The sequence below is a fragment of the Cnephaeus nilssonii genome (genome assembly GCF_951640355.1).
Source record: "Cnephaeus nilssonii genome assembly, chromosome: 16".
NCBI lineage: Eukaryota > Metazoa > Chordata > Mammalia > Chiroptera > Vespertilionidae > Cnephaeus > Cnephaeus nilssonii.
Window position 1 is genome coordinate 53774976 of NC_137087.1, and position 27492 is coordinate 53802467.

At 41.5% G+C, this 27492-nt stretch overlaps 2 protein-coding genes across 3 annotated transcripts in view; one reads left to right on the plus strand and one right to left on the minus strand.

The window, feature by feature from the left end:
* Positions 1-5145, minus strand: part of ABLIM1 (actin binding LIM protein 1) — a 270624-nt gene extending 265479 nt beyond the window's left edge. The window contains exon 1 of the mRNA XM_079794173.1: positions 949-5145. The gene's annotated coding sequence lies outside the window, so the exon portion shown is untranslated. The remainder of the gene's footprint in view (positions 1-948) is intronic.
* On the plus strand, positions 1-24525 carry FHIP2A (FHF complex subunit HOOK interacting protein 2A). Of its 2 annotated transcripts, XM_079794164.1 has the most exons (17): positions 2-482; positions 6983-7061; positions 10426-10595; positions 12197-12301; positions 12740-12862; positions 14188-14481; positions 14667-14863; positions 16180-16294; positions 16763-16839; positions 16922-17114; positions 17305-17474; positions 17860-18003; positions 19079-19169; positions 19725-19868; positions 20153-20293; positions 20653-20756; positions 20863-24521. In XM_079794164.1, the coding sequence occupies exons 1-17, from the start codon at positions 438-440 to the stop codon at positions 20966-20968; spliced, it is 2298 nt and encodes a 765-aa protein (XP_079650290.1). In that variant the 5' UTR covers positions 2-437; the 3' UTR covers positions 20969-24521. The 2 variants fall into 2 exon arrangements, with proteins under 2 accessions (XP_079650291.1, XP_079650290.1); XM_079794165.1 differs by lacking the exon at positions 17860-18003 and having other exon boundaries at positions 1-482; positions 20863-24525.
* The last annotated feature ends 2967 nt before the right edge of the window (positions 24526-27492 follow it).

Consider the following 27492-nt stretch of genomic DNA (forward strand, 5'->3'; position numbering starts at 1 on the left):
GCTGCGCGGGGCCCGGCTCCCACCCTGGCCGCGGCCTCTCCGCGCCCCGGCGCCCCGGCGCCCTGCGGGGCAGGCCTGGCCCCGCTCCCCGGGCCGCGCCGGCGCCCCCTGCAGGCCGCGCCGGGCACGGCGGGCGGAAGGAACCGAGGCGGCTGCCACCGTGTCCCCGCCGGAGCCGCCGCCGCCGCCGCCGCCGCCGCCGGAGCGTCGCGGGCCCGATCGCGCGGACCGCCCTCCCCGCGCCACGTCCCAGCGCCGCCCGCCCGCCCGCCGCCCGCGCACCTGGGCGCCCGCCGCCTCCCGGCTTCCGCTCGGCCTCCGCGCCCGCACCGGCCTTCACTCTGGAGCGGCCCCGGCAGCCGCAGCAGGGCCGGCGGCGGCGGATCGAGGAGCTCTCCAGGTCGTCCCGGGAGCGGCTGCTGCAGTCCCGGGACAGGATGTTCTCCAAGTTCACCTCCATCCTGCAGCACGCCGTGGAGGCGGTAAGGCCGCGGCGGGCGCGCACAGGCCGGCGGGCGGCCTAGCTCCCTGCCCGCGCCCGGCGCCCGGCGGCCCGGCTCCCGGAGGGCGAGGCCGGGGCGGGCGCTGCCGGCTCGTCGGGTCGCCGGGGCCTCGGGCCTGGCTCGGAGCAGGTCCCCTCCGGGGATTCCCGTCCTGCCGGCCCCGGCGGGGGCTCGTTCCCCCACCAGCGGGGTGGTGTGGGGTGCCCGGGAGGACCGGCCCTGCCGCCGGGGAGGGGGTGTCTCCGATTCCCTGACGGGGACGGGGAGCCGGGGAGCACCTGGCGGGGCCCCCGGGAGCGCCCCCGGTGCCGTGACCGTTAGCTCCCCCGGCAGCCAGTCGTCAGCCTCGAGCCAGACAAAAGAAACGGCCCCACACGGCTCGGTTAGGGTTTGTTTTGTTTTGTTTTGTTTTGGGGGGCGGGGGAGCAGGAAGGTGCGCGCCTACCTTGGGGCGACCCCGGCGAGGACGCAGCCCACCCGACCCCGTGCCATCGCCCCGCCAGCTCTGTGCGCGCAGGCCTGGCCGGGGACGGAGGGATTGCTGTGACACCGGGGAGCTTGGGGGGGCTCGGAGTGGGGTTCGCAGCCCGAGCCCCGCCATCTGTTTCCTCTCCGGCCTCCTCTTCCTGGACGCCCTGCGTTCATCCTGCCATTGTGCGCGCCTCTGAGGCTCTGAGACCCCCGCGTAGACGCGCGCCGTTCGCAGGTCCTCGCAGACCCACACCGGAGAAGGGGCGAAGCGTGTCTTGCGGCTCTTGGGAGACCAAGGGGCCTAGTTGCTTTCCCTGACTCGGGGAGGACTGCCCGGATGGGAAAGTGCATCCTCCTGTGAAGGAACTGTTACTTTGCTGATGGTTAAAATGTCATTCTCTTTTCTGTGTTCAGGTTGGGCGACAGAGCACATTAAAAGACACACAACTTTATTTTAAACAAAAACAAAAACAATCACGGTAGGACAGTTTTTATTGCCAGGTAATAAAAATAACATAGATTTTTTTTAAAAACTCGGTCATGAAAACAAACTTTGGTACAATGATTTTCAGTGACAGGTGGGAAATGTTTTTTGGATCATTTTTAGCTTTCCTACAGGTTCTTGGGAAAACGTGTGTATCAAATCAAGAAAGGAAGTGTTCGTGAATGAAGAGCGGTGTGACACCTGGGGGAGGGGACCGTCTTAGACTCTGAGACGTTTATTTGTCCTTTCCTATACACAGTCAGTCTGCAGCGTCTTTATGTTAAAAGAATTAGACTAAAATACGTAAAAAACGGTGACATTTACATTTTACATTATTCCTTAACAACAATCACTTACTTTTCAACATTGAATAGTTTAATATTGAGATCACTGGGAATAAAAATGCCGTACATTATTTATATCCTTTCCCTATCAGGCTCATATCTATAGAAATAAGTACTTAGGAAAAGATGGCTTTCATGCTCTCCCAGGAAAGACTCATTTTGTCCCCGAGGCCTGTGTTTTCGGGCCTCATTATCTTCTCGTAATTGTGTATGTTAGCATCTACCAAATTATCCATGTAAATCGTCTGACGCTGGTTCTGTAATATCCAGGTTCTCTACTTTGCTGAGGTTAGTGAGAAAGAGTGGATTATGTTCACCTCAGAACCACCACGTTGAATTTAGGAGCATCGTTTTTATTGGCTTCGAGTTGATGTTTTCAGCTGCCATACTCCCCAGGTTACCTGGATAGGAGGGGAAAGCTCATGAACAAATGTTGACACTATTTTTTTTCTTCTAACATATCTCTTGGGAATGAACTCACGCCTCATGATAAATAAGCCATCTGGGTGGTACTTGAGGAATACTTTTTCCTAGCCCAAGATTGGTTTCCATTTATTAAGTTCCAGTTATTTGCTCAACGTGGTTTTCTGTAAGCTCATCTTACTGTTCCTCACTTCTTTTCATTAGCTTTTCTCTGTATTCCTTTTAATTGGCATGCTCAATTAGTATTTTCTGATACAGTACTACAATTAATATCATTATCAGGATTGTACAGAGACAGGAGCTAATCCTGCATGCAAACTCAGACACGACCTTTTTCAGCCTGTCATGGCATGACTAATGTTTTCCCACTTGGTGTTATTACATTTAGGTTTCTTTATCCCATTGGATCAGCCTTCAAGTGGTTTGTTTTTTAGGGGTGACCAGATACTTATTCATTTAAGTGAGATTTAAAGGTAGATTTAATGGTTTCCCTTCACTTCCTGTTAACTACTTACAAGAAAAAAACAAAAACACTGAGATATTTTCAAAGGTTAGTATTTGAAAAATGTGTTATTAAGCTGATAGAGTGCGATTTGAGTTTAGGAGAGAAATTCACACCTTGATCCAAAACAAAACTTGTCATTCTTGCCTCTCCTTTCAGAAATGACTGTCCCCCTTCAGTACAGAAAGGGTTGGCCAGTAAGAGTTACGAAACGAATCTGTTTTGTTAGTTGCCCCATGTCACAAATCTGAAATCAGGCCTCTCTTGTTCTGCAGTTGGCCTGGATCATTTCGGTACAAATTCTCCAAAGGGTAATAAATAAAATACCTTCCAATTAGCACAAGCCAGTATTGTTGAGGGCCTAGTCTGTGCTGGGTAATCTGCCAGGGACTGGTATCTCTGAACTCCCAGCCAGTGCCATCCTTTGAGGGCAGACTTATTCCAAGAGGAGAAAGGGCAGTGAGGGAAGAAAGTCTTATTCATTTTAACGAATTAATTCCATTGAAGTCATCTTTCATTAATTTGAAATTACAGTTAAGAGTTAATCTTGATTTTGGGGGACCAGCTATTTCTTTAAAAAACGACTCTGCCCTGGGAATGAAAACCTCAAGTCAAACATAACATCGTGTTTTCTGGTGTATTCTTTTCCAAAAAGCGATTTCTAACCTCACTTTTGGGTCATTCAGCAAGTGTTTAATGAGCGCACCGTGAAAGCACGGCCCAGTGTAAGAGACACAGATGTATCCTTGTCCTTGCCCACAATGTTTACAGTCTCATTTGGGAGACAAAACAAATACATATGCAGTTAAAGTGTACGCACAAGAGTGTGGCTTAGCCCTTAAAGCCAGACAGAACAGGGTTCCAGTCCCTATCTCTTAGAATTGTGGTGAAAAATTTAAATGAGATCATGTACCTGAAGTGCTTAGTGCAGTACCTGGCACATAGTAAGTGCTCAGTAAATGTTAACATCATCATCATCATTATTATTATTATTGTTATTGTTATTATTATTATTTGGATGGCTGTTCAGCCAGTGAGTTCCAAGGGAGGAAGGGAGCGGGCACTTAGGATTGGAGTAGTTGGGAAAGGCTTTCTGGAGGACATGAGGCTTGAGGTGGACTTGGGAGGCAGAGACGAGAGGAAGGGCATTAGAAAAGCTGGGGTGAAGAAGAAGCATTTGAAAAGATCTGGGCATGGAGCGTTCATGATACACGTGCGACAGCATGCAGATGTGGCTTTGAGGACACTAGTTCTCGCGTGGATTATCAGTGTAGATCCTCTGTGTGGTAGGCATTTTGAAGACAGATAGTCCAGGTTTCTCGTTACAAGCAGCGTTTCCTTGGGCAAGTCAGTTACCTGGCTTTGGGTCTTTATAGGAGCTTGTTTGGGAAAAGTAGGCTTTTATTGTGAAATTTTAAGACCACACACAGTAAGTGCAAACTTTGTAGCACACCGCCTGGCACATAACTACTTATTAAATGTGGCAACTGCTGTGTCATTCATTTATTCACTCAATAGATGTCATCGGATGGTTACTAAATGCCATCACTGAGTTGGAAACTGGGGATTCAGAGATGAAAAAGATGACACATTCCCAGCCTTCATAGAGTTTACAATCTAGTGGAGAAGATGGATAATTCAACAATTAAAGATGTGGGGGTGAGGACTAGGAGAGACGGGGAAGATGGTAGCGGGTTCCACAGCATAGGTGGAAAGGGCTATATCCGAGGCAGGAAGTCTGGCAAGATTTCCCAGAGAAAGCTGTGGATAAATAAGTTAGGCACTTATGTCAATTTCTGTTTGAGGTACGGATTGCATGAATTTTCAAGAATTCAATCTCTGTATTGTTCAAGTTAACTCAAATTAGAATCCCCTCATGCTGATTCACACATCTCTTCCCTTTTTGTTTTTTTACCCAGAGCATAAATGTTTTTATGCAATGATAAAGCAGGTAATTTGCATGTGAGAGTTAGTAATGGAAGAGGCAAGTTTACTAGGAAGTTTTACATAAATAAGGAAATTTATTCATGTTTGAACTAGATTGTTACTAAACTAAGTTATTAGCAATTTAGAACTGTTTCGCCAGCTGCTTAAATAGTATTTTTTCTTTAAATCAAATTCCTAGAAGAGGGATATTTTATAAGTAAGCAAGGACATCATCCTTTGAATTTGTCTGTAATGACAAAGGTCCTGACACAAATGCTGTAAGGGCTTGGATCTGGCTTACCCTGGAAATAGAATAAGTCCCATGGGTAACATAATTTGGAACAAGGATGCTGTGATCTTATATACTCAGGAGGTTCCCGCAGCAAGTTTTAACAAATCACACACTTATACTTAAGAAACTAAGTACATTTCTTGAAATGCCAAATTTCATTTGGGTTTGTCCCAATTGTTAATACATTTAACTATATGTAAAGCCGGTATATTTAAAAAAAAAAAAAAAAGGTCTATAAAAACAAGAGAAATTTTATGTTTTGAAAAAGATTCCCAAAACAAGCAGCTGATTAAAACAGATTTTTTCAAATCTAGAAATTTCAGGAAGATTGTTTTCCCAAATTAACACTTTCATTCTTATTTTTCTATTTTTTCCCCTCAGCCTCCCCACAAGTAATTTCTCTCTCCATGTTCTTGAAGTGTAGTACTCCCAAAGGTTTTAACTCCTTTGTTAAAGGTTTTAGAGTGTTTAAAATTTTTTCATAAAATTCTATTTGAAAATGAGACGAGTACTTATGTTCTCTTAAACCAGTATTATCCAGAAGGGTGACAATGGGCAAGGAGGGGCGAGCCAGCAGCATTAAGATGGTGATGAGGGCTGAGCCCTTCTCAGGCCCTGTTTCTCCCTAAATACATTTCACCTTCTGGATTGAAACCGTGTCACCTTCTGGATTGAAACCCGAGTTTATAATTGCCCAATAGTTTGGAAGTTGTTTTCACAGGGTTTCGAACTTTGAGTTCTCTGCTGGGGACACCAAGAAATCAAAAGGGAACACGTAAAAGGGCAGGAGTAACATGACCTCTTAGGTCGTCTGTCTCGATGAAGTACATTACCCTGACAGAGTTCAAGTTACCAGAATAGAAACCTATTTGTTCTTAAGTGAGCTGGGCCAACTCTGTACTTTCTGGCAAAAATGTGTTGATGATACTAAAGAGGGCTCTCTCTCTCTCTCTCTCTCTCTCTCTCTCTCTCTCTCTCTCTCTCCTCTCTCTCTCTCTTTTCCCTCCCCCCACCCCCAAAGGAAAATGTTGTTGAAGGTGCACCAAGTCTTTTCTTTTTGGTTACTCCTCACCTGAGGATATTTTTCCATTGATCTTTAGTGAGAGTGGAAGGGAGGGAGAAGGGGAGGAGAGAGAGAAACATTAATGTGAGAGACACATATAAACTAGTTCCCTCCCACATGCGCCCTGACCAGGGACAGAGATCAAATCTGCAACTGAGTTATGTGCCCTTCACCGGAAATCAAACCCATGACCCTTGGGTCCGCAGGCCAATGCTAGTCTCTAACCAATGAGTAAAACTGGCCAGAGCCACCAAGTCTTTTCTGTCCATTTAACACACATTTGAAATACTTGTAGGTTTTGGGAAGGGCTATCATTTTTGGTCTTAAAACCTCTGAAGTAAATTTCAAAGCTAAAATGTAAAACAGTTTTGACTTTGTGGACTTTAAATAGATCGTGTCTTGTTCACGTAGTTATTTTGCTGAAAATACGCGCTGCCTATTCTAGGCATAAAAAAGAAAAGATGTACATCTGTCTGCCACTGAGTGGGGAACAGCTGTAATCTGATTATGGGTTGACTTTGGTATATGTCGTAGTAGTGGTGATGTGTCACTAATTATATAGCAGCGTTTTACTGTTTTGAATGTCAAAGTCCTAGGTACAAAGATCCCCGGTGACTGATAAGGACGTTTTACTGATACTTGAGTAATAGAATATTGTGTGCTTTCACTGAACACTGTTACTCTTGAAGTCGTATGCAGTTACTAGTTTCAGGGGAAGGGAACAAAATAATCCTGTAGTTTAATAATAATGTTGATAAATGTGTGTGTCCTCTTTCTTAAGAAATCATTTTCACCTTCTTGGATTTGACTCATTTTGCTTCTCTTTGATATCTGGCAAATGGGAGCAAGTAAAAGCTCACCCCTTATTTGTATGTTGCTTTTGCATGATTAGTAGACAAATGCAGAATTGTACTTTGTGGGGAACTTGAATGCCACTTTCTTAACTGTGGTCTTTTGTGTGTGTGTTTGTGCAGCTCGCACCCTCGCTTCCTTTACAAGAAGATTTCGTTTATCACTGGAAGGCAATCACCCATTACTACATAGAGACTTCGGGTAAGGAACAATGCTACTGCTGATTACACAGAAAAATGTGTGGAAGACGAAAATGTATTTCAGATTCGTCTTCAGTTATTTTATATTTAAAATACTTCAGTTATTTTATATTTAAAATACACACATTTGAAATACTTGTAGGTCTGGGGAAGGGCTATAATTTTGGTCTTAAAACCTCTGAAGTAAATTTGTAAGCAATTTACTTTTAATTCCTCTTTTAGATTCGTTTGAAAAACACACCTAGTGAGCACCTACTCTGTGTAGGCATTTTCCCAGGCACTGGGGGATAGAACCATCAAAAAGACAAAATCCATAACGAAATCAATATATTGATTGGGGGGGAAGCAAACAACAAATAGACGGATACAGACAGTGCGTCCAATGGAAAGTGTTCAAGAGAACGTGAAGCAGGCTGAGGAAACAGAAGTGTGTGCTGGGGGTTGGGAGATGGCCATTGTAGGTCAGAGAAAGCCTCATTGCCCCAGGCCAGGTGTGAGCTGAAGTCTGAGGGAGAGAGGAAGCAAGTAGGGGTTGAGGGGTGGGGGTGGGGGTGGGGGTCCCAGGGGGTAGAAGTTGCAGGAAGAGGAGGAGCGCACAGGCCCTGAGGCTGGAACAGGCAGCCTGCGCTTGCGTGGTGGACAATTCCTGGAACTATGAGGAAGCCAATGTGGCTAGAGTGAAGGAGGAGAACATTGGCAGGATGTGACATCACAGCTGGAGGGTGGGGATTCACACAGGACTTTGTAAGCCACCCCGAGGGCTTTGGCTGGTACTCTCAGGTGGGCAGCCATTGGGGCGTTCTGAGCAGAGGTGACTGGGTCCCTTTGGCTTCTATGAAAATTTAAATTGAAGGGCTGCAGAGGTCACCCTCGCCTGTAGAACAGTTAGTGGACTATTGCAGTGGTTTGAGAGGTGATGGTGGCTTAGACCAGGGTGGAAGATGATAAGAAGTGATCGTATTCTGGGTATGTTTTGAAGAATTGGCTATTGGGCATGAGAGAATAAAAGGCGAGGATATCTCCAAAGCTTTGGTTTAGGTAGTTAAACTGGAAAAATAGAGAATGAGGAGACTGCAGGAGGAGCAGGTTTGAAAGAGAACTTTAACGTATTAAGTTTGAGGTGCTCATGATCTATGTAGTTGGATGTGTCAAGTAGACAACTGGAAATAGGCATTCAGGGTAGAGATCTAACTAAACGAGGGATATGAAATTGAGAGTCCTGAGACTAGATGAGCTTATCCAGGGAGTAAGGATAGATGGGAGAGAGAAGGTGTTCAGGAACTGAGCCCTTGGGCTCGATGTCTAGGGATTAGGAAGATGAGAGCAATAGCGAAGGAAACCAAGAGAGACTGGAGTCCCGGAGTTAGGTGGGTCGTGCTACTGGGGAGTGTTGGTGTAAAGGGGAGCTGAGAAACGGAGCAGCAGCTGGAGGGAGGTGTCGTGTCAAAGGAGGCAAGGATACTTTAGGGTAGAAAGTAAGCAATTGATAATTTAATGGGAATGGTCTAGTCGGGAGGGAAAGGTGAGTATAGTAGTCAGATGAGATCATTTCTGAGCATTGTTCCTAAGTAGGCAAGGGGTGGGGAGGGGGATGGGACCTAGTGCCCAAGCAGAGGCTTAGCACTAAATAGGTTGTGGGCAGTTTCTCCATAAAAATAAGGTAGAAAGCAGAACATCTGGGTGTAAGTGCAGGAAGCGGGTAGACGTGGTGTGTGTGTGCGGGGGGCGGGGGGGGGGTGGTCAGTTACCTTCTGGTTTCTGTTTTTGTCAGTGAATATGCAGGATGCAGAGTGAATGTGGGGGAACATGAACAGTTAGGTCAAGGCTGGGCAAACTTTTCCTGGAAAGGGCCAGATGGAGGCCATTTGGTCTCTTTGTAACTACTCAGTTCTGTTGTTGTAATGCAAACCAGCCATTGTAACGTGTAAAAGAGTAAACATTCCCTTGTTCTAATACAACCTTATTCATCAAAATAGATGGCAAGGCTGGATCTGCCCTGTGGGTAAAGTTTGGCAACTTCTGAAGTAGGGAGTACAGCAGCATTGCTCCATGGCATGTGGGCTGCCTTGAGGAATGATAGGTAAACACTAGTGGATATGCAGACTGGGCACATGTCATTTCACCGAAAGGAAACATGAAAAAATGATAGTTGACTTGGCAAGTTGATAGGGTTATAGGGGATGTGTCTTAAAAAAAACAAAACACATTTATATTCGTGCAATGAATAAAAATCAGACTATACACAGCGTGAGGCAAAAGTAGGCTTACAGTTGTGAGTCCATGAAACAGTTTATTCTTGTATCATTTATTATTTTATTTTCCATACGAACAACTGCACACCTACTTTTGCCCCACTCTATATATTCTCTAAGTTAGTTTTCATGCATAATAATTTAGAAATAAGAGCCATTTGGGGAAAAATGGGAACATGATCAGGAAAAATGCATGTAAACATAAAAATTTTGTATGTACTTGTAATTTAAAAAAATTGTTTTCCAATTAGCCGGTTAGATGGTCTGAGTTTTAAGTATCTTTATATAGAAACAGGTTGGCCTTGAAATTAAGCTTAATAACCTAGAAAATGTAGAGAGGACAGGTTCTGTTTTGATTGCCACTGAATTACTTCTTAGCATTGGGAAGTCAGACACCGAATGCCCCTAATTCATCTCCATCTATGAAAGCACGAGGAGACCAAAGAAGCCCTTTTAACAACTTCTGACCTTCTTCTTATTAACAGACAGCTGTTCCCAAAGTCAAGGAGATAGAAACATCAGTGATGAGAAAGAATCATTGATCGGCTGCCTCCTGCTTATCCCCTACTGAGGATCGAGCCCGTAACCCGGGCATGACCAGGAATTGAACCTTGACCTCCTGGTTTATGAGTCAGCGCTCAACCATTGGGCCACATTGGCTGGGCTGATTCAGTTTTCTAATAAGAGGGCAAAAGCGCCTAGCCTGCGAGGCTTAGTTGGTTCGAGCATTATCTCGTACACCAAAAGGTTGTGGGTTTGATTCCCAGTCAGGGCATGTGCCCAGAATTTGGTTCCATCCCCAGCGTGCAGGAGGCAACCGATAGATGTTTCTCTTTCACATCAATGTTTCTCCCTCTCTTTCTAAAAATCAATTTTTAAAAAATGGTAAAAGCATCATCTAAATTCTGGCAAAGATAATTATACCATGGGTATATACCTCATTTAAGTGTGTAGTTCAGATTTTTCTGTTTGAATAGGGATAGGGAAATATAAAGAGTATTTTAGTTTAAAATTACAGTTTAAAATATGCAGTTTAATATTCAGTAAAGTATTTAGTTTAAATATGCAGTTTAAAAATGTCGGGTTGTTTGATGAACGTTTTTTATCGTTTAGATGACAAAGCCCCAGTGACAGATACAAATATTCCATCTCATCTGGAACAGATGTTAGATATATTGGTACAAGAAGAAAAGGAACGAGAATCTGGAGAGACCGGGCCATGTATGGAATACTTGCTTCATCACAAGATCCTGGAAACATTATATACCTTAGGGAAAGCTGATGTAAGTTTCTAATCCACATCATGTCCTTAGGCACGTAATACATGTATTCACGTCTTAGATATAAAGAAGCTGCCAAGTACTAAATTTAATTATAGAGGCATGCATTAAGCATGGCAGGACTTAAGTCAGTGTTGTACAAAAAATGAAAATCGTGCATCCTATATGAACATGACTTTCCATAGAGATAGCAAAACTCCCAAATGCTCTAGACAACACCTGGTAGTTAGGCAACCTAGAATCCCAGTGTAAACGTTTATGAAAATAAACTCAAGTACATGTGCTCAGAATCAAAGGAAGTGAGAAGGAACCCAGTGCAAGTTGGGTTACAAAAATTAGGAATTATATAAAAACAGAAATGGGAATTCTGTTTCAGAATCCTGAAAGAGAATGTCACTGATTATTCTGACATTAACTCTCCTAGTAAGTGGAGACCATTCAAGTTTTTAGGCCTAATGAGTCTTGAGAAATCTTTGTGAAGCTGGTATTCTATAAATAATATTCTGTGCTTCAAAACTTTCAAATTACTTATCAAGATAGTGAGGGTAGGGGAAGAACTTGGGGTTCAGGTTAGGAGGCCTGGCTTTGTCACTAATACACTGCAACCTTCAGCAAGTCTTGCTGGTTAATCTTCCTCTTTTGTCAAAACAAGGAAGTGATATCAAGCAGCCTCAACTCTAAAAATCTGCGGTTCTGTTCTGTCAATGTCTAAGTTGAATAAATATTAATTGATTTTTGAGTAAATTTTAGTAGTTGTACTACTAAATATATTTTGATATAGGTAATTATAACTAGTAGTGGTTTATCTGAATAATGCAAGGTATTTGCTATCTTAAAAAATATTGTGCTTAACATAATTTATACTATTTCTGGATAGCATGTCTGTGATGATGCTTTGGAAATGCTACACATTCTGTGACTGTATTTTAGTTTTGAGGCAGTATAAGCAGGTTAATTATAGAACACATAACATTAATTCATACTCTTAATTCACAATGTGAGTAATCATGTTTACCTACTTTTAAGCAAATATTTAAAACAACTGTGGTTCTTTTTTAAATATTAATTGCCTACAATAATAATTTAAATAACTTTGCAACTAATTTAAAACAGTGTTGTTGGCCTAGATCACAGAAGTGTATACCATAGGAATCCTTTTATTTACATACATGTGTTAGGCTTTATTTACTCCTGCATTTATATGATGGTCAGTTATTGATTACCTGCCATTAGCGTAAGTTACAACATTCTGGCTTTACTTGGGCAAGGAGGTTAAGTGTAATCATTTCATGTTACCTTAGCATTTAGAATAAAAACAGGCTGACGTCACCCGAACCACGCTCGGATCTCAACAGTGTATTGTCACCATGCTGTCTATAATTACATCAGCCTCTGGTCCCATATGCTATATTCTAGTCCCAGATGTCATTTTATTTCCAGGATACCAGGCATTAATAATTGAGAATTTTATCCTGGCTAATTGCACTGACTTGAGGTTGGAATACGTTCGAATTCATTGTCTCTTCCTATATTGTAAGCATCTGAGTAAGCGTGTTTATATTGTCTGTTCTTTGTTTGTTTGCTTTCCTTTCCTCCTTACTCAGTGTCCTCCAGGAATGAAGCAGCAGGTGCTGGGCTTCTACACCAAACTCCTGGGCAGAATCAAGCAGCCGCTGCTTCCGCACATCAACGTGCACAGGCCCGTGCAGGTGTGTGTCCCCCGCACACAAAGTGATTTGGTTTGGTTGCTTTGGGTATAGAAATAATTGTATATAATTTTTCTAAGAGTACAAATAATACAGGAAGTTATCCTAAAAATTACAGGCAAATTAGCAAATGACATACATATTTGGGCTTTATGTATGACATGGTATTAAATCTACTTCATGTCTTTATTATATTTCTCTGACATCTCAAGGAGTTTTTTTATATACCTCATTCATTTTTGGGGGGATAATGCATTTGAAAAATTTATTACTAGTAAACTTATTTTGATGTCGGTGATTGTAAATAGTGTCCTTTCTGAATAATGCAGGCTGTTTGCATTATTTGAAAACTTTAAATATCCATAAGGTATATGGATGCCTATGTACATACTTGTGAAAAATAAGCTAACTTTAAACATTTTTTGAAAAAATTGTTGACAGAAATTAATTCGACTCTGTGGTGAAGTCCTTGCAACACCAACGGAAAATGAAGAAATTCAGTTTCTCTGTATTGTGTGTGCAAAACTGAAGGAAGATCCCTATTTGGTTAATTTTTTTCTGGAGGTACAGTATCCTCATCACTCTTCAAAGCATGCCTGTGTTAGCGTTTTTCTATGCATTTTACTTTCTCCTGCTGGTCAGTCAGCTCCTTGAGGACCAGGGCTCTGTTCTATTCATCTTTGGGTCCCCACAGCTTCTCTGTCTAGTGCCCGGCACAAGGCATAAGGACTGTTTAATTAACACGGGTTGAATGAAGGAATCTTTAGAGAAACACAGCTTTGTTACCTGTAAGTATAGACAGTCACAAAAGTACTTTGCAGTTCTTAAGCATGTCTCCCTGAAATCTAACCTATATTCAGTTTATACCATCTAACATATGCATCCACTGTGGGTTAAACGCCTATGGTAAATGAGCTAGAAACTGTCTTTGCCCAAAGGAGTTTATAGGCTGGCGACGAAGGTAAGACTAATATTCAGATACAGTAGCAGTCAAATAGACATCACTAGCACTGTTCACTGCTTATGGTCGGTGAAACGTTTTGTAGAGCAAGCATGTCAAACTCGTGGCCCTCGGGCCACATGTGGCCCACTATGAATGTTTTTGAGGCCCAGCCAATATAACGGTATGTAAGAATGTTTTAATAAAAATTTCGTAACTTAATTTTTACAATATCCTGTTATACATAATTATTAATAACAAACTACAACATTCACTAATGACTGATTACTATAATTGTGTTGCATTCATTTCCCTTACGTGCCTTACACGCAGGCGCACCATTTCTCTCCACTAATACTAGCAGCGAATATTTTAGCAGCTGATTGCCACGTCATTAGTCTTGTACTGACTTGTTTGGTGTGCGCAACAGGAAATATTTCGCTTTTGGAGAACAAGAAAATTAGGCTTATGTGAGTTATGCTTATTAATTTGTGCAGTTATTCAGTGTCTGGTAAGTTAATGTTCAAGAAAATATATTCATTTTTATTAAAATGTTCTGTTATTTTATGTTAATGATGACTCATTTATTTCAGCCCTTTGTATTCAGCATGTCTCTATGGAAATAAACCTACGTTTCTATGAAAATTGAAGCTTTTGTTTTTTTGCAGCCCACATAAACTTAAACCTTGTTTATTTGGCCCCTGTTAGCCTTTGAGTTTGACATGCTTGTTGTAGAGAGTGTAAAGCGTATCTGAAATGCCTCTGCAAAGTTTAAAATACCCAAAACACATTTTGTTAAAGTCTGAGCGTGTTCATTTATCAAAACACTTCTATCTGTTGCTCTGCTGGCTAGACACTGAATGTTCATGATAGAAAAATCCGTTCCGGCATGATACCTGCTTTAGAAGGCTTTTGATGTGACGCTTACAACACCTATACTCCTTTTCAGAATAAGTTGAAATCGTTGGCTTCCAAAGGAGCAGCCAGTGTCCCTGCAGAAGACACGTTAAAAGGCCCAGATGCCTTGTCCACAGACACGGGACAGCCCTGCCGGCCGGAGGAGCTGCCCGGCGCCGCCGGGACGGAGCACCCAGAATTAGACGATGAGCCTCCTCCTCAGACGGACGACCTGTCCACGAGCCTGGATAACCTCAGTGTCGCTTCACTGCCGGAGGCCACAGTCGTCCGCCCAAACCAGGATTACAACCTCGTGAATTCTTTGTTAAATCTGACCAGAAGCCCTGTGAGTCGTCATTGTCTCTATAACTTTCCCTCCTAATGTGATCACAGTTATATGCACTTAAAATAGAAAAAAAAAAATCTTTTCTTATTTGAGAGTAAAGCATTAAATCCTTTAAAGTTAATTTTTTTCAAACTACTCGTCGGATATCTAACTCGGGAATTGAAAGGGGGTGTGTTTCCCCGCAGGATGGCCGGATCGCCGTGAAGGCCTGCGAGGGCCTCATGTTGTTGGCGAGTTTGCCCGAGCCCAAGGCTGCCAAGTGCCTCACGCAGAGCACCTGCCTGTGCGAACTCCTGACCGACAGGCTCGCCGCCCTGTACAAGGCCCTCCCTCCGTCCGTGGACCCCTTAGATATTGAAACCGTGGAAGCAATCAACTGGGGGTAAGAACCACCACTTGCGTTTCCATAAAAGCGACTTCTCACACCTATACTTGCAAACCCATTTCCATTGGGCAATAATAGGAATCTTTCATTTTTCAAAAGGTAATATTGCTAGTGAGCATTAAATGGGATTATTTTGTGAGGCGTGTTTTGAATTGGTTATTCATTAGTGGAAATAAATGGGTATGGGAATAGTCCAGCTGTTAGAGGGAAGCTACTTTGTCTCTGTCCATTACAGTGATCAATCAAGACCTTAATTACATTAAGATCAATAACTTTATCTGTTTTTAAAAGATCCTAAAAATAAGGTAATCTTTTTATGAATAAGTTCTGCGGGCCCTGGGGCAGTCTTGTGTGGTTCATGGCCTCCTTTTGTAGGATCTCTCCTGCTACCTCGTTCTCTCACCCCTTCTACCCATCTTTTAGGGCTCCCCCTTGATTAACATAGGAAACTATGATTATTGTGGAACATTTATAAGTTATTAAAAAGTATAAAGCAGCGTAAATAAAATCACCCATAATCCCACCATCTATAAGCAGGATAATATTTTTTTAAAATATATTTTTATTGACTTCAGAGAGGAAGGGAGAGGGAGAGAGAAGACAGAAACATCAATGATGAGAGAGAATCATCGATTGGCTGCCTCCTGCACGCCCCACACTGGAGATCCAGCCAGCAATCCGGGCATGTGCCCTGACCAGGAATCGAACTGAGACCTCCTGGTTCATTGGTCAGTGCTCAACCACTGAGCCAGGCCGGCTGGGCAAGCAGGATAATATTTTGACATAATAACCTGTTACTGTTTTTCTGTATATTTTTGACCCTTCTTGCGTTTTACTTGTTTTTTTCCACCCGGTATTCTGCCGACGTCTGTCGGTCAGACCCACTTGTTAACTCCTCTGTCTTACATGTTGAGGCAGGAAGAGAAGCAGGCCAGTCATTTCCTTGAGCAGATCCTCCATCACCTTCCTTTTTCTTTCTCCCAGCGCCGAGATTCTCCCACTCTTCATTCCTGTTACTTGGTCAAGTTCATGGCAGAAGTCTGAGGAGCAGATAATGGTTTTCCTCCTGCAGCTCCATTCTGCTTTAGTCCCTCTCTTCCCACATAATGAGTGAAAATTAGTTGCAACTTTTATTTAGAAGGTTTTCTCTAATCTTTGGCTTTCTTTGATAAAACCCTCATCCGGTAGTCATGCTGCATGGCCTGTGTAAATACATCATCCTGTGTAAGTTCACTCACTGCCTTCATGTTTCCATATGCCCTGAGCTGCGTTAATGCTTTTGGATGACTTCGCGTTTCTTCTGTGCCCCACAGCTTGGACTCGTATAGTCATAAAGAAGATGCGTCGGCATTTCCGGGAAAACGAGCCTTAATTTCATTTCTTTCCTGGTTTGATTATTGTGATCAACTCATAAAGGAAGCACAAAAGGTTGGGATGTTTCTGTTGTTTACTGATCCTTTAAAAATGTAACTATCTACTAACTGAAATTCGAATTCTCAGTTAATATCCCCAAATATATTTTAATTGTCCTAGGATAGCATAGTTAATAAAATAAATAAAACCAAATGAACAAGAGAAGTGCATATGTATAAGAGAATAAGTTAAAATTCCAGTTCTGCCTGTATATTTCTTTAAGTATTGTAGTACAGCCCTTCATACGATAGCATTGGCCTCCCTTCCTTTCTCCTCTTTGGGAGATGTTACTACCATGAGGTGATTAGGATAATATTTTTATCCTGCTTGTCGGAAATTTAGGTACAATGTAAAGAACTTAATAACTAGCATCTAATCTAGGCAAACTTATTTTCCACATTAATTCAGACAGAGGGTGGAGACCGATTTATTGATGTTACAAATTAATCTGTTTTCGATATTGATGCTTGTACTATATTCTAGACTACTGCTGTTGCTCTTGCCAAAGCCATTCACGAAAGATTTTTTATTGGTGTTATGGAACCTCAGTTAATGCAAACGTGAGTGGTCTCTTTACTTAAAAAAATAAAACGGCTGTGTTCATGTTATTTTTGCCCGCTAATTCCCTGTTTGTTATGCCAGTTCCGAGATGGGTATCCTGACGTCGACTGCTTTGCTTCATCGCATTGTTCGGCAAGTCACCTCCAACGTTTTGCTTCAAGAAATGGTGTTTTTTATCCTTGGGGAACAGAGGGAGCCAGAAACTCTGGCAGAAATGAACAGACATCCTTTAAGACACAGGTTAATTGAACATTGTGATCACATATCTGATGAGGTGAGCTATGCAAGGGTTTAGAATTTGACTTAAGAGTCTTTGAAATACTGACTTTAATATACTTGTGGCGTGTTGAATACAGCCTCTTTTTTTTAATGTGGCTTTAAAAATTGACACCTAGACTTATAAGATGGCAAGAAGACTTTATTGAAAGACATTTTTCAGTTAGCCTTATCGTTTTTGGTTTCAGATAAGCATAATGACACTAAGGATGTTTGAACATCTTTTACAAAAACCCAATGAGCACATTCTTTACAACTTGGTCCTAAGAAATCTTGAAGAAAGAAATTATACAGAATATAAACCCGTGTGTCCAGAAGATAAAGATGTGGTAGAGAACGGACAAATAGCAGGAGCAGTGTAAGTTTCTAGCCAGCTCTGTGAGTTTAGCAGTTCATGTACAATCATAATTTTCTCTTTCCTCTTATTTCCCTTATTCATAAAAAAAAAAACCTCTAACAGTTTTGCAAGTTTTAAAAAAATAAATCTTAGATATCTTAATATTACTGTCCCTTTAAATTATAAGTGGCATTATCTATTCATTAAATCTAACACAACCACTATCTTCTTGAGTTTGATGTTAATATAAAATGTTAATTCCTCTAAAAAATATCAATACAGTATTTCTTAATTTTTTAAACAAAATTATGTAAGAATAAAATTATTTCTAAGAGCACAGCAGAGAATCTTTTGGTTTAGAAAATATAATAAAATGTTTTCTTATGCGTCATTAAATTAAACTTAGAGATCTGGAAGAAGATCCATTATTTACTGACATTTCACCAGATAACACTTTGTCAAACCAAGAGTGGCTTAGTTCTTCACCGCCTGCTACTCCAGACCACCCCAAAAATGATGGGAAGACTGAAGTCCATAAAATTGTGAATAGGTGAGTTGCTATATACATTTAACTTGCATCTCTCTCTCTCTTTTTTTCTCTAAATATATTCTTCTTGATTTCAGAGAGGAAGAGAGAGAGATAGATACATCAATGATGAGAAAGAATCATTAATTGGCTGCCTCCTGCACACCCCCTACTAGGGATTGAGTCTGCAACTCAGGCTTGTGCCCTGACCATGACCTCGTGTTTCATAGGTCGATGCTCAACCACTGACCTACACATGGCAGAGCAGCTGGTTGTTTCTTTTACTTGTTTTTATAACAAATAATAGCTCTGCCCTTAGATTGTTACAGAGATACAGTATGAACTCAGTCTTCCCTCGTTTAATCTAAAGCTTATGTGAGCCTTTTGTCACGTTTAGGTAGCCAGTGAGAGCCTCAGGGCAACTATCAATAGCAAAAGAGAAAGTCTCTGCTTAATACAGAAATAAACATACGTGACCTTGGTGAAACTGACCTTCTAAGGACCCCACTTTTTGTATGTAAATAATTTTAAGTAATTCCCAAGTGCAACAACATTGAGAATCTCCAGTTTGACAAACTGTACTTATTAGATATTTATTCCTAAGCATAAGGTCATTTCTTTTTTAGTCTGTGGTTTTACTTTTTTTTTTTAAGTGCCCTTTCTGTGACAATTTCCTGCTTTTTCTTCCTTTGCAGTGCTATTACTGATACCCCTGGTTCTGTCAGATGACTACAGAAAATTGCATGTCGCTCAAGATATAAAATCAGGATGCATACAAATCTTAAATTCACTTACTTGAAAGCCAGTTTCCCGAGGTTAACAATAGCATGGCAATCTGTCAGTATGCTGTAATGTAAAAAAAAAAAAAGTCATTTTAGGTTTACTTCTCCTTTAAGAGGAATGAGTAATTTTTGAATAAAGGCTTTAATGCAAGTATATTTAATCAGTAAGGCTGATTAAGAACATACATACAATTTTATTTTTCAAGTCTCCACTTGCATTAATACTTGTTTAAACTGACGCTGTGGCTGGATATTTTAATACATGTAAAGATATTGTGAGAGTATTATGTTATTGATCATAACTTTTTTCATTGAAGTTTTCTCTGTCTGGTACCGGATGAAGCGAAATCATCCTACCATGTTGAGGGCACTGGGTATGACACCTACCTCCGAGATGCTCATAGGCAGGTGAGTCCAATCACTGGCTTTGTGAAATGAAATCAAACGAGAATGCACTCACACAACTTGTCCCATCGCCCACAGTCGTTTCTCCAGAGTTGTCCCTTTCTCTGCCAGGCCTGACCTCCACTCTCACTGCTAGAGCTTCCTGCAGGTGGCCTCGCCTTGCACTTCACCGTCTCTGTCTCAAGATTTCTTTAATGCCCCCTCTTTCTCTTTCCCTCTCTTCCCTTCCCCTCTCCCGCTTTCTTCCCTTCTTTCCTTTCTTCCCGTACCTGACATTATATCTCCCCCACATCCTATCCCCCGCTAATCCAAAGGTGACCTTTAAATGATTCTACCTGCCACCGCCACCCTTACTTCCATTCCATAGGCTCATTCTCCTTCTTTCCTCTCCACCACTGTCCTCCACGCACAATGGTCTCTGATGCTGGCCTATCACACCCTCACCCAGGCCTCCGCCCCCCGCATTCTCATATGGATTTTGAGATTCCTATTTGAGGAAGCCGTTTCTATTTCATCTCAGTTTGTTTTGGGTTAACGATCTAAATGCTTTCTCCCTAGTTCCGGGACTACTGTGCTATCTGCTTAAGATGGGAGTGGCCTGGGTCTCCAAAAGCCTTGGAAAAGTGCAATTTAGAAGCCACTTTCTTTGAAGGTCATTTTTTGAAAGTCTTATTTGACAGAATGGGAAGAATTCTTGACCAGGTAATAAAACAACCCGGGTAAAACAGAGACATTCTGACCCTGTTGTGTGTTTGTTTTTCCTGAATATTACATGCATAAATGTTTACGATGTATTATATGCACTTCGACTAAGGTGGTGAGAACTAGTTTAGTTACAGGTGTTTCCGCTGTAGGAGAGCAGGTGGAGGAGGGAGGAGTAAAATGGTCGATTTTCCTTTCTGGAAAGACAGAATAGTCAAGTGTGCACTCCGGGATGGACATGATGAGTCACGTCAAATGTGTTTTTGTTTCTCACCGCTCCCTAGCCGTACGACGTAAATTTACAAGTGACCTCGGTGCTGTCTAGACTGTCTCTCTTCCCTCACCCACACATCCACGAATACCTTTTGGATCCCTATGTGAACCTTGCTTCTGGCTGCCGATCCCTCTTCTCTGTCATTGTCAGGGTGAGTGATCAGTTTTGCAATATGTTCTTTAGGATTAATTAACCTGTCCAATTAACAACTTAATATCATTGCATGTACTCAGTGTCACATAGAGGAAAATATATCTACTGTTTAGAAGTAGTTATTTCACTATAAAATATGAAGAAAAAAAGAAAAATTAATTTTTAAAATGATATATATATATATATATATATATAACGTCTATATTTTAGATGTGAGTCCTCTGTCCAAGATGGTTATGCAAAGAGTGAAAGGCGACATTCTTCATTTAGTGAAAGGAAGTGGGGTATGTTTTTTATCCTGAAATTCCCTGTGCAGCCGGTTTTAGGAACCGAGTCCCTTTTGTCTCTGGGATGCAGGTCGTCGGAGACCTTATGGTTAGAATCCAGCGTATTCAAGACTTTACTCCCAAGCTTCTACTAGTCAGAAAGCGATTGCTTGGTTTGGAACCGGAAGGCCCTATGTAAGTCAGTGTTTCACTTTTTTTTTTTTTTTTTAAATAAAAATTCCACCCAAACTGACGGCCTGCTGCTATCTTGATTGACATGTTGCCCGCTTGTCCCTCCCAGGGTGGACCACATCACCTTGCTGGAGGGCGTGATCGTGCTGGAAGAGTTTTGCAAGGAGCTGGCAGCCATCGCATTTGTGAAGTACCACGCTTCCTCCACCCCGTAAAGAGCCCCTCCCAGGAGGCGAAGCGAACAGAACTGCTGTGCACATTTCATCAGAAAAGGCTCCGTCCCACCTCCTGAAGAGAGGATCAAGGCCCTTTTCAATGAAGTATTGCTGTAAACTGGACAGAAGCATTTCGAACCCATCGAGTGGGCAACTTCAGTACAGTGTTGTATGATAGTGTCTTCATTGCTTTTTCATAAAGGCTCCACACATGGACGTGCACAGCCCTGAATCTGGGATACAATCAAAGGAACTTCAGGAAATAAGCGTTTCTAATGCCTGTGTGAAAAGCTGCAGAAGATCTGATGTCATGCCTTTGATGTTTCTGTTATTTTAATATCCTTTTTGGTAGCAAGGCATTTTGACATCCTCTGGGACTCAGATGCTTATATTCTTTTGGATTAATCAGTAGCAAAAAAAACCAACAACGAATTTTTATAACTTTTTAAGGTAAGAATTCTTATCAAACAAAATATGAAAAACTGTAAATGAGAAAAAAATACAATTCAGGGACCATCAAATGAGTTGAGTTAATAATAGGAGATAAAACTGTGTAGAGAACCATTAACTTCCTTCAGCTTTTCTAAGAATAACAATTTAATATGATAATAAAATTCTTGATTAATATAATATATATATTTTTAAAGAAATGTTCTTTTACTCTTGTGCACATTGCCATGTAGGTGGTTAATGTTCATGTATGGGTCCCAGTTTATTTAAACCGTGTCATTTTGGCAACAATACTGAGTTTGTGCTCACCAGTGGTAGTGCTTGCTAAAATAGTAATTTTCTAAAGCTAATTTACACCTATTAGGTTGAGTACCTTTTTTTTTTCTTCTATCCCTCTTTGAAAATTGTTTCATAAAATCACTTTATAATTTGATTTCCGTACTGCAATGCATGGTCGTGTCTCGGTGGGGAACTGACTGATAACTCTTAGAATCAAAATTCCAATGGCCTCCCTAATGTTTACATTTATTTTTTCATTTTGTTCAGTCTTTTGTTTTAAATTATTCGAGGGAGAGAGTTAAAAACCAGACAGACAGACCAGTCTGTCCTGTTTACATGGGAAAGGGTGTGGGTGAATTGGGTATGTATGTGAGTGGGTATGTATGTAGGAACGGGGGGTAGCTTGGCAGAGGTGTGCAGGCACCACGGGCTGGGAGTTAATTTACAACATGGTGTTTGCTGATCCACTCCCTAGTCCTCCTGTAAGGGATGCTTTTCCCTCAGATGTATTGCTTCTAAGCGTTCTTCTTTAGTTGAAACGGTAAGCAGCAGCACTTTCTTGTCTTTCTGTTTACTGATACTTGGGGAGCAGATTATCACATTTCCGGCTTCCGAGGCCCTCGTGCTGCTGGCCCTTCTGAGAAGCTGCTTTCTGTAGCGTGTTTGCATTTTCACGGTGTGTGGCGTAGGCACAGAAGTATGTTTTACGCCTCCCCCTAATTTTGCCGCGTTCGTTTTTCTGATTTGTTTTATCGTTAGTTTTTGCTATTTATTGTGAACAAAATATCAAAAGATGATGAATATTCTTGGCTCTAGAATGCTTACCACTGGTAAAACAACAACAAAGAGACTGAATTTCTAATTCCATGTGAATCCCTGTTAGCTCCTTCTAAGGCATTTATTAAGCAAAACAGTGGAAAAACAAAAGTGGGAGGTAGTTACTTGGTGCGTGCTTTTCTTTAAGTGATTTTTCATGATGGGAAAACATCATCAAGTTTGCTGTGCTTATTCATTAGGCCATGCAAGGAAATCAGCAGCATCTTCAGTTTTAGGTGTAGCTGCCGCCTACTTGGATGTAGGTGTATTTAAAACAAGGCATTACGAGATATTAGATGTTTCTTCATGTGCTCAAGTGTTCAATAGGTGTAAGAGCAAAGACGTGACCTCTCAGACCAAATGCTATTTTATCTTTGATTTCACAATGGGACCCTATAGCTAATGCATGAAACCAAGTTCTGAAAAGCTTTAACTCTTATATTTTTTATATGTATGTATGCTGCTTCTTAAAACATTTTTCTAAGTTATTGTAATGACTTTGATTTGTAGTCAACTAAAGCTTGAAGTATATTTTCTCTTCTCAGTTTCTTTCTTTCCTTCCCGCTCTCTCTCTCGCTCTCCCTCCGTCTCTCCCTCTCTTTCTCTTTCTTTCTTTTATTCATCTCTAGTAAGGACCTAGAGCCAGCACAACTTCTCACAGTGAGTTGGATCTGTTAGCGAAACATTGTACTACATTGCTAGTCTTTTTGTACTGTCATTCAGAAGCTGAACCTTTCTGTTACTTGGGTACTTGCAAAATAGTGACCGAAATGTACTGTGTTGGGTAGAAAGTACCATCTTAACAACGGATTGCCCTAAGCAAGTTCCAAACCAAATTTTAGCCTTGCTTCACATTGGTATAAATAGCTATGCCCATTTTTAAAAAATCTTTCTCTCTAACAGTATAGTCTTTGTGGTTATTTTTAGTAATGAGCCACGTTTCTTTACTTGCTAGAACTCGGACTTATCTTTAGCCGATTATCATTGTAGTACTCACATTATAACTGTGTAATGTTCTCGTAAGATATCTGTCTGTGCAATATGGAAGCTATGAGTGGATTCATAGCTTTTTTGGTTTAATTGTACATCATTGTGTGTGTACATGTGTACATATATGTATATATATATATATAAGGACCAAAATCCTTAGCTTGCTTACACTGTTGCTAGTGTAAAGATTGTTACACTTAATTTTACAGGGCACAAATTATGGGAATTACCTTCATAGTCCATGGTAATATACTTCCATAAATTATTGCATTGATATACAATTACCAATTTAATTATCAAGTTCATAGGTATTGACAGAAGTTACAGTGAAGTGCTCAAACCACAAATTATGTGGTAATTATATTTTGGGTTGTTTAATTAATCAAAATATGCATGTCATTGTGACACTTGATGTGTTAAAACATGATAGATAATCATATTTCTGGGCCCTGTAAAATAGTGTCACTGTAATACTCTGTTTGCCTCCTGCCTTGTTTACATTAAACAAAGGACATTTGGTAAATTTTCCTATTGAACATTGTGTAGGTTACTGACAGTGTTACCACGGCCTGAGATTCTTGGGCCATCTATGAAGAAACTTCAGATGGTGATTGTGTACCTACTATCTCTTTAAAGGAAGTTGTGGTCAAGTCCAACTTTTTGTGCTAACAATGCATGCAGGACTAAGAGGGATGAACTAAAAATAAATCATGTAATTTAAACAAAATGTCTTGTATTCTTATAGACTCCTAATTGGAAACATGTTTATTCACCGGTAAGTTGAAAACAATAATTCCTAACACACAAAAGGGTATGGCACACAACGATCAATGGGTCACTATAGCATCGACTTCAGAGAGAGAACGAGAAAGAATATATGAATATTTGTGGAGGGGAATGTGCAGTGTGAAAGATCCCCCTGGGTGAGCCTCAAAAATGTGTCCCCTACACTTGGAATAACTATAAGGGCAGTGCTTATAACATACATTTCATTTTCAAAACTGAGCTATCAGCAGTGAAAGTGTGTATATATTTCTTCGGGACACCCTGTATATTATCTACCCCACCCCTTAGGTATCCCTTCCTTAAAGGAAGGAATGTTTGTAAAAGTCTTCAGAAAACAATTCATTGGAAGCATTACTTCTCATATATTTATAACACATATACAAACTTTTAAACTGACATTTAAAATAATTAGACTCTAGGCTTATCCCACTCACAGGAGTGAGTATTTGCCGAAATCCCTTAACGGGAAACTGAAAGAAATGTAAATCATGGCACAACCAGAAAGAAAAATCTAGTTATCAATCCCACCTACCGTGATTCTTTCAGCCAGTATTATCCAGAATAGTTTTAGAAGGAAGTAAAGAGGATAACAGGTTCTAAAGATGCAGGGAGGTCAGGTTTAGGCTTTGAAGAATTGAAATTACCCTCCGCGCCTTGAGCTACATCAAAGGAAACTGCGTTTTAGGAATATATAATCAGATCCTCAGTCCAAACACCTGCTTCCGACTACTATCAGTGAAGAATGTGGCAGTGTTTCGCCTGCTAAACTGGTTATCTCAAGGGAATGTAAAGAATTAATGTTAAATGGTTAAGGTTGACATTTTGTTAGAGTAAAAACCATGCTGCTTCCTCAAAAAAATAATTGACACACTTCATGACACTTGGATAGCTGACGGATCCATGAAAGAAATGGGATAGTTTCTAGTTGGTCTTAAGCCAGTTAGGAAAGTTGTGGCCTCTGGGTCTAGCTCGCGGGAGACTGATTAACTGTTGGTATGGCTCACTCTCCACCAGGGAGCTCCAGCTAGGCCTATTCCATGCACACTCATGACTCATGGTTTGGTGGTTGTGTATGCATTGGAGATTTTCGTGTTATCGTAGCATTTCTAAAAGTGTATCAGAAATATGACACTTCTATGTCACTCCAAAACAAAATGAAACAACAGTTTGGTTCATTCAACAAATATTTTTTGAGAAGCTCATGTGAACCAGGTTTTGAAGGTGCTGGATAACAATGAGAAGCAATTCTGCCCCTGAGAATTCAGTCTTGGTCAGGGCTCAGTGTGTGTATGCAAGTCCATTACAACACAAACACACACACACACACACACACACACACACACACACTCACACACACTCACACACTCACACTGGCGAACGCCGTGCGAGAAACAGGACCCAGTTGTGTGAGAGCGCAGAGAGGAGCAAGTAGTGTTGCAGATCATCCAAAGGGAAAATCCACAACTCAAATCTTGACTGATTCTTCCTTGTGAGTGTAGAAATGCCAGATATCCTGAGACGTCATAACCGTACACTCAGCTCAGCAAGAAGTGGGGAGCTGTTCAGGACCCTATTATGTTTACTATGATCCACTGTTTTACCTTCATTCTGGGGTTGGTATAAAGCACCAGCCCAAACAAGTGTGTTTTGGGGCCCATATTTTCTCAGTGGATGAATAGTAACTACTGTACTGATTTAAATGATCTCTTTCTAGAATTATTATAGAGAGAAGGCAAAAACAGTCAATTGGAATATTAAAGCCAAAAGGTTTAAGTAGGCTTTAAAAAAATGACCTGAACACTAGGAGTAAGATTTGGTTTAGAAAAAACATTGGTAGAACCAAACCTTCCTTCTTGCTTTAATTCAGTGCTCCCCTGGCCACACTCTCTATTGTTGCCTGGGTTGGGGCACGAGGTGGCTGCATATCCAACTGAGAGAGAACCAGCTGGGGTGGATGGGGTTGATGGCAACAGGAGCCGTGAATCCAGAGCCACTGCTGGATCTGGGAAGAGATGGAATGTGTAGAACTCCATCCATTCCTGGAATGTAAGCCTGGGGTCAGGCTGGGAGTCACACCTGCCAGGGAGCCAGATGAAGAGACCTGGCTCTGTTTCCCTTCCTCTACCTTGGGTCTTCTTGAGGTAGCCTCAAGGAATTCCCTGGTTTCCCAAGGGTGAGCCTGAGGACTGAAGGAAATCCAGTTTTATATTTCAACCCTACTCGTCCCTCTAATTAGACTAGTCAAGGAACCAACAGAACTTCTCTTTTCTTTAAGAAAAATGGGGGGTGGGGGTATTAAGGTAATATTTCTCTTGACTGAGTAACCAAAGCCTGAAATGTGAGCAGGACCCAGGAGGACTGTCAGAAACTCCAGGACCGCCACGGATTACTTCGCTCTCATCCGAGGAGGGGAGGGTGAGGAGAGAAGGAAGACATCCTCTGAGTTTTGTAGCTTTTGTAACGCTACCCATGTTGTGCGCATTCAGTTGCATGGTGTTCGTTCTAGTAATTCTTAACAAAATGTTCCATCCCAATGATACCCTAAGGCTTCAGGGATAATGTTCCGTTCAGAGGATCCAAGCAAGGCAAGAAGAATACATCCTGGGCCTGACAGACCATCCTTTTTCAAAATGCATTTTGTAGGTTCAGAACCAGAATCAGAACCGCAAGCTTGAAGAGCTAGATGTGGTTCCGAGAAAAAGAAAAGAAAAGAAAGAGCAGGTGATGTGCCCAGCCCGTGAGACTAGGGAGGACAAAACCGAAACATCGCCACGCCTGTCACTGCCGCAGGCCTGTAATTTATGAGGACGGAATCATAAAATCAATTTCACTGTAATGCAGAAAGATGAGCTGGCACACAGATTCACTACAGGCTGGATAAAGCTATATTTCAAAGCCCCGAAGATGAGATTCATTTATGTAATAACACAAGGAATGCATTCCTCCTGCTCACAAGGAGAATAGCATGGAAGGTTTTAATTGATTACGTTTCCCAAGAGAACCATGTACCGAAGATTTCTACAGGAAAACAAATTAGCCATTCCTTAAACATTATTCTCCCCTGTTTGAAATACGCCCTCCTTCTTAAATCTCTTTATCCCGTTGCTCCTATCAACGGTGTAGCAAGTCACGGAGCTTTTTATGGTTCTAGAATCTTTGCGGCTGCTTTGATGACTTGAATGTCCTGCGATCTTTACATCCAT